Genomic DNA, 6,958 nt, shown 5'->3' on the forward strand with positions numbered 1-6,958 from the left:
TACCGCTTAGCCTACGGTAGTACAATTCGATAACAATACCGTGTATATGGAGCACGACTATTCCTAGGATTATGAGACGATTTCTTTATTTGAGGTGACCCAGCAAGCCAAATAAATAAAGTCAGCGGCAAGGGTCAATTCAGAAATGAATACTTTACACTACAATTCAGAAAGTATTAGTTGATATTCTGTGTGATAAAATGTTCTCGTCGTTTGGTGAAAATATTATTCGTCGTATCTATCTTCGATGTCCTATAAATATAGAAATTAGAAAAGTATATAGGTTTCAGAGGTCCTTCGGTTTATATGGGAGATTTGCTTAAAAGGGAATTCATATTGTAGAATAAAATATAAATAATTTTAAGAAAGTGTGTCAAAAGATTTAAAATTTTAAGTATAAGAAACGATTTATGTGTGTAGTTTGTTACATCATCAAGCATCATCTAAGCCTAAGTAATTAATCTTTCACCGTCTGGTCTAGTCTCTCTCCTCCAACATTGAGAAATTAGGTTGAAATTGTTTTAGCTTGTGCTACTCGTTCAAGTATTAGATCTTGCTGAAATTGTGGTTTATATCCATTGATATGTATTAGTGATAATCCCAGTAATGTATTCCAACCAACGCGCCACTTCTAAAGTATTTAACCCTTTTTGATGAGGATTGGAGAGTAGAATCCTCGTACCTTGTAGGTAATAAGTAGTATTAGAGGCAAATTGTCTATCGTTGCCTTTGAATATACTAGATATCGTCTAGAGAGCATGTGAATAGGTGATTCTAAAAAATAAAACTTCATGATAGATTAATAGAATCTGGATACTTTGGGTCAATCCAGAACTTTTGGGGTCCAGAGGTTTCGAGCTCCACCCGGATAGTCCAGCTAGAACTCAAAATTGAAATATAAGTAACCCTAAGCAAGCCTAGTTGACTCAAAGGGTTACCACAGGTTTCAAAGGTTGTCTAAAGACTTTTCTGCTAACCATCTGCAGTCACAAACTCTCAAACACAAAGATCGGACAATTTCCCTAAGGATTAACAGAACAAGAATAGAAGCAAGAACACAAATGAGACAAGGATTTATTTTCTGAAGTTCAGATTCAACGGCCATACGTCTCCATTGAGGTGCTCATAAAGAGTCAGATCTTTTTCAATCCTTATCCTCACCAAGCGACCACGAAGATCAAGCTTAGACTTACTCAAAGCTTTCTCTTCCCTTACGGAGGTGAGGATGACCTTCACAAACTTCTTGGGATATTCCATAAGCTTGTGTACTCTCCGAGTGACGCCTAACTGTCTAGAAGCTCTAAGCTCCAAGAGTAACGAACATGAATCAACGGCTTGATGATAAACTCAAGTGCTCAAATGATGGAGTTATGCTCACTAGCACTCAGTCTCACTTTCCTAACCTAACTCTCAAAAACTTTGCAAGATTTGATGTACTAGAGGAGTGAGAGGGGCTATTGAATGGCTATGAATGTTCTCGAGTTGGTTCAACAATAACATCTAATAAATGCTGGGGTGAGGAGGTATTTATACACTTCCTAAAAAAACTAGCTGTTAAAGTTTCTTTTTTTACTGACCCGGAGTCTCCGGGTTAGGTAAATCATTTAGACATTAACTGGAGCACCCCTCCTCGGAGTAAAATCCGAAGATTCTGGTAACCCGAAACATCTGGGTCAACCCGGAGCATCCGAGTTGGCTTAAAAACCAAAATCAAGCACCCTTTATTGGAGCTAAACTCGATATTCCGGTAACCCGGAGTATCCGGATCAGCCTAGAACATACGGGTACAGACAACACTTAGAACTTTTTAGTATTTATGGGTGATTGTCTCTCTCAATTTTTAGGTTAATAAGGGTACTTTGAGCATTAGGACATCTTTAAGTCTATCTATACGCATCTCCCTTAATAGTACGACACACTTAAACTCAAACTCAAAAATAAAATGAATTTAAATATTTTGAGTAACTACATGCCGCTTGTCTTTTCTTTTAAAGGGTAGCCAACGTCTTTTGACATATTCAACATGACTAATATATGTTCATAATTTTATTAAACTCGTTAGTTCCGTAATTGTTTGTCATCAGTTATCTAAAACCATATAGGAGATCTATATGCACTTTCAGCCTTGTCGGCACAATAGACCAAACACTAAACAACAAGGGGACATCTAGTGACCCTTGTGACATTTATCTCATTTTTGGATATGTGCTGGTGAGAGGAGTTTTGATACACTCTACTCTTCTTATGAAGCTTCATCATCACTTTACTTGTGAAAGGGCTCTCATGGCCAGTACTACACAACTATCAACTCATCCTCTTGCTCATCAAAGAGTGTGTTTGTCGGAGGATGAACTCCTGTCGCAGGGATCCCGAGAGACCCCTTTTTAAAGATTCGGCCGGGGGAATGATCCTGAACGAGCTTGTCTGGAAAATAAATGGGAACGGAAATAAATGCAGTGGCTGGTGGTGGGAGATGATCGACCTAGTGCAAGAAAGATGGGTGCATCGGGGTTTAGACAGGTTCGGGCCGCACGGGGGCGTAACACCCTACTCCTGTGTGAGTGTTATATCTCTCCTTGAAGGGAATTCTTCAAGGATGTATCTGGTTACAGGGGTGAGCTGTCTACAGAGAGCTCGAGGCTCTCGTGTTCTAGCTTGGCTTGAGCTTGTTTATGATGTTCTTCGCCTTTTGATCTGGGCTTCGGGTGCTTCTTGAGGGTTGTCGGGGCTTTCTTGTCTTGTTCACCTCATTTTCGGTCTGTCTACAGAGAGCTTCGGGTGCTTCTTGAGTTCTCCATCCTTTCCTTTTATACGCGCGCCGACCTCGACTTATCCAGAATGGGAAAGAGTGGGCGCGAATGCCAAGGCGCCACGGAGAAAGGCGTCATCATTCCGTCTTGGCGAAGTGACAGGGGCGGTGGAAAATTGCGGCGTGCATCCGACCACCCGCCACTTTGGATGTCCTCCGGCGCCATTAAGAGGGCCCACCGGGCAGCCACAGAGGTGCCCGGTGCGCCCACCCTGTCTTATTCTTCTGCCAGGGCACGGTGGCAGGCGGAGCGCTTCGATTTTGGCAACGTTATCCCGAGGCACCCGGGTGAAACAGGACGGGACCCGTGCATTTAATGGACCCACGCCCCCCTGCCAGAGCATGGCAGGGTCTGACACTAGGGCGTGGGCAGCTGAGAATGTCAGGATGTCAGGATGTCAGGCCGCGCGTACCTATTAAATGCGGCATTGGGCCTTTGACTGGCTGACACCCCGACGATGGGACCCTTCGGGTCGTCGGATGATCTTGCGCGAACCTTCGGGGAACCGAGTCCTCGGGGGCTGCCACGTGCAGCCCCGAGCACTCTCTCCCGAGCACTCCGGTGAGACCTTCGGGGAACCGAGTCCTCGGGGGCTGCCACGTGCAGCCCCGAGCACTTGGGGGAGACCTTCGGGGAACCGAGTCCTCGGGGGCTGCCACGTGCAGCCCCGAGCACTCTCTCCCGAGCACTTGGGGGAGACCTTCGGGGAACCGAGTCCTCGGGGGCTGCCACGTGCAGCCCCGAGCACTCTCTCCCGAGCACTTGGCTGTTTGGATCATCGGGGGACTACAGTACTCGGGGGTAGGCGAGAACCCTTCCGAGCACTTCCTTCCCGGTACTTGGACTCTGCGGATCATCGGGGAACTGGGGTGCTCGGGAACCAGAGGCGGCGGCCCCGAGCACCTTCTCCCGGGACTTAGCTTCTTCTTATCTTGCAGGGTGGACCTCGCGGGATGGTGACGCGTGGCGGATGGCCGGCCCGGTCTCGGGACTCAGGGACCCCTGGTTCCTGATACACCGACAGTGTTGACATCATAATCTGATATGGTATCTTCGTCAAAGAACGCATCAAACTTCGTAAAGCAAGGTTTATCCTCCATAATCTTTTTCTCTATATTGGCGACTACTCGGTAGCGAGAGATGCTGGAAGTTGAGGCAAGAGTCGTAGTCGAGGTTTTTGACCTACTTGCCATATAATCTCGTGATTAATCATCGGGCTTGATGGTAGAAATTCGCCATAGAAGATCGAGGAACGTGTTAACTTCTTAGGCTTCATGTAGATGTCGAATCTGAAGTCATCGTATAACTTGTCATCCAAGTAGCCTCTTACCAGAGACTTGATGTGCTTAGTTGATCAAAATATGTCTTGTTGTATCCCTATGGACGACGCCCGCTGTTAATGATTGGTAAAGTCGATTATGCAAATATTTATTTAAAGTATAGATACATGATCATCAACTGTATATATCGAAGATGACACGAAATTTCAAACAGGTTCAAGCATCCTTTAGGATAATAACTATATATTATATTCTGCCTGATTAATCTTAGTAAAAGATAATTATAATAGGGTATGTCTAAATCTAAGTCTGAAATGCATTCTAAGACATGAGACTCTTATCGAATAAATTCAGTTGTCGCTCGAATCTATTGTGGATCTCAATATTTTATTTCTGTTTCTATCTAACTAGACTTTATGTTTGTATTGTTTGACTGCCTTATAACTTATCTTACTCTCTTAACTCCATCAATCCCTCTCTAGACATACCTCCTCTATTTATTTAGTCAGATCAGCAGGACATATCATACTCGGAGTCTCTGAGTGTAACATTTTCATGTTTTATTACTTTTGAATATATAGAGGACTACCTTTAATTCCATGATGGTTTTTTTTTACAACATGATAAATTAACGTATGTTTTATTTACCTTATGGTAGTTATATAACTTACCATACGAGACTAAGGACATATGTACCATGAATATTTGTTTTTAGGATACATAATATTTCTACTAAATCTTTTAATTATTAACTATCAAAAATATCATCAGACAATTTGACCGTTATAACAAAAATACTGATATGCCCTAGAGAAAAAACGATGATGGCAACTAACAGAGTTAACCGTAGTAACGAGTAAGGGATCCAGATTAGAAACGACGGTAGATAAGGAAACTAGAGTTTTTCAATGGCACAGAGGACATGTGTTTAACTTTTAATGATAAATAAGGAATTTTCTCATTTCTATACCCTACTCCTCTAACTCCTTCACTACACTTCATACTTCTCTCGTCGCTGCATCTCCCTCACACAGTCCATATTCTCTCGCTTGTTGCCTGCGTGACGAACCCTCCATTTCTCCCTTTAATATTTCAGTTAATAACCGAAATCTGAAATAAACAGGTTAATTAGATTCGATTTATATTGTTAGGGTAAATCGGTTTCCGGTTTTCAGGAACCGAAATTTTTATAAACCCAAAAATCTGACCGTGGCCCCGCGCGTCAGTCAGCCAGCCCTCCTCCCACCGGGCGCACCACCGCACCTGCGCCCGCAAAATCGTCCCCACCACAGGCCACAGGCGCACGGGTCACAGGTGACAGAACCCACGAATTCCGGCCGAGCCGAGCCAACCAATCCATCCCAACCCAACGCAATCGGCCTCCTGTCCTCCCCGCGTCCTAGCCGTCTCCATCCCACCACCTCCCCCAACCCCCGTCCGGCCGCGCCGCGACCCAAGCCACCACGCCACTTCCCCGTCCCGTCTCGTTCTCGTCGCACCTCAACGCTCAACCTCGCAGAGAGGGCTCGCTCGATCCGTGCGCGCCATGGCCTCGGGCCAACAGTCCCTCCCGCTCCCGGTCCCCGTCCCGCCCAACCCTAACCCGACCGCGACCCCGACCGCACCAGCCGACCCGACCGCGTCCTCCTCCGCCGCGCGCAAGCTCCCCATCAAGCGCCGCTCCCCGCGCCCGTCCTCCTCGCCCCCATCGTCCTCCTCCCCCGCCTCCTCCGACCCCCTCCGCGCCGCCGCCGGCGGATCCGACCAGCCGCCCTTCAAGTTCCAGCGCATCTGGTCCGAGTCCGACGAGCTCCGCTTCCTGCAGGGCCTCCTCGGCTGCGGCGCGCAGGGCCTCGTCTTCCCGCGCGACCTCAACGTCTTCTACGACCGCTTCTCCGAGTCCATGCCCCAGCCCTACACCCGCTCCCAGCTCTCCGAGAAGCTCCGCCGCCTCAAGAACAAGTTTCGCAGCATGTCCTCCCGCGTCGCCAGGGGGCTCGACCCCGCGCGCCTCGCGCCTCACGACCGCGACGTGCTTCACCTCTGTTCCCGGCTCTGGGACCCGGTCAACGCCGCAACGTCGCCCTTCGCGGCCAACGCCGGCTCCTCTGGGAACAAGCGCCGCCGCGCCAACCCGCGCGGCACGCCGCTCCCGCTCCCGGACGCGTCGGGGGATAGAAACTCCCATGACTACAATGGGATTAGTTCCACCACTCCCGGCTTGTTTCCGGATGGTTCCAATGGCGAGGATATGTTCTACCTCGAGCAGGAAAGCGGGCACCTGGGCAACCACGAAGGTGCTACTCTTGTGACTGACGGCAACTTTGGTGGTATTGCGCTGGAGCAGCCCCAGACTGTGGCTGCTCTTCCGAATGGGATTGATGGAATTGGCAATGAGATGATGAATGGGAACCACAAAATGGTGGTGCCATGCAGCAATGAACATGGTGTGGCGAATGCTGTGCTGGATGTGTTTGAGAAGTGTTTGAGGGAGGCAAAGGCTAACGGGATTATCAATGGTGGCAATGTGGATGGGAGTGCTGAGCAAAGTGAGCTCGCAAAGAGGTGGAGGGTGCATAGGATGGATGAGCTTGATGTGTTGAGCCGGAGGCTCAGATTGCTTGTTGAGGATGCTGCAGTGGCTGGGCACTGAGGCAGAGAGGATTGGTGGTTTTGGTGATGTGCTTCCACCTTTTGGCCCATTTGTATAGAAGCTAGGTTATTATGCTATGCTTTTGTAATGTCTTACTCAGCTTGGCCCTTGCTTTAGTCTATTATATTCTTGCCTGTGTACACCTCTACGGATATTATCGTCTAGTTTAATAATTTCAGCAGCATAATAATCTATGGTTTCAGTATTGTTGTTCA

The 6,958-nt window shown here is 47.5% G+C and overlaps 1 protein-coding gene across 1 annotated transcript; it reads left to right on the top strand.

The window, feature by feature from the left end:
- The first annotated feature begins 5,408 nt into the window (after window positions 1-5,408).
- Window positions 5,409-6,958, top strand: LOC133915617 (probable transcription factor At3g04930). Its single transcript, XM_062358834.1, has one exon. It carries the CDS (start codon window positions 5,637-5,639, stop codon window positions 6,741-6,743), a length of 1,107 nt encoding a protein of 368 aa, XP_062214818.1. The 5' UTR covers window positions 5,409-5,636; the 3' UTR covers window positions 6,744-6,958.

Source organism: Phragmites australis, chromosome 4 (genome assembly GCF_958298935.1).
Source record: "Phragmites australis chromosome 4, lpPhrAust1.1, whole genome shotgun sequence".
NCBI classification, from domain to species: Eukaryota; Viridiplantae; Streptophyta; class Magnoliopsida; order Poales; family Poaceae; genus Phragmites; species Phragmites australis.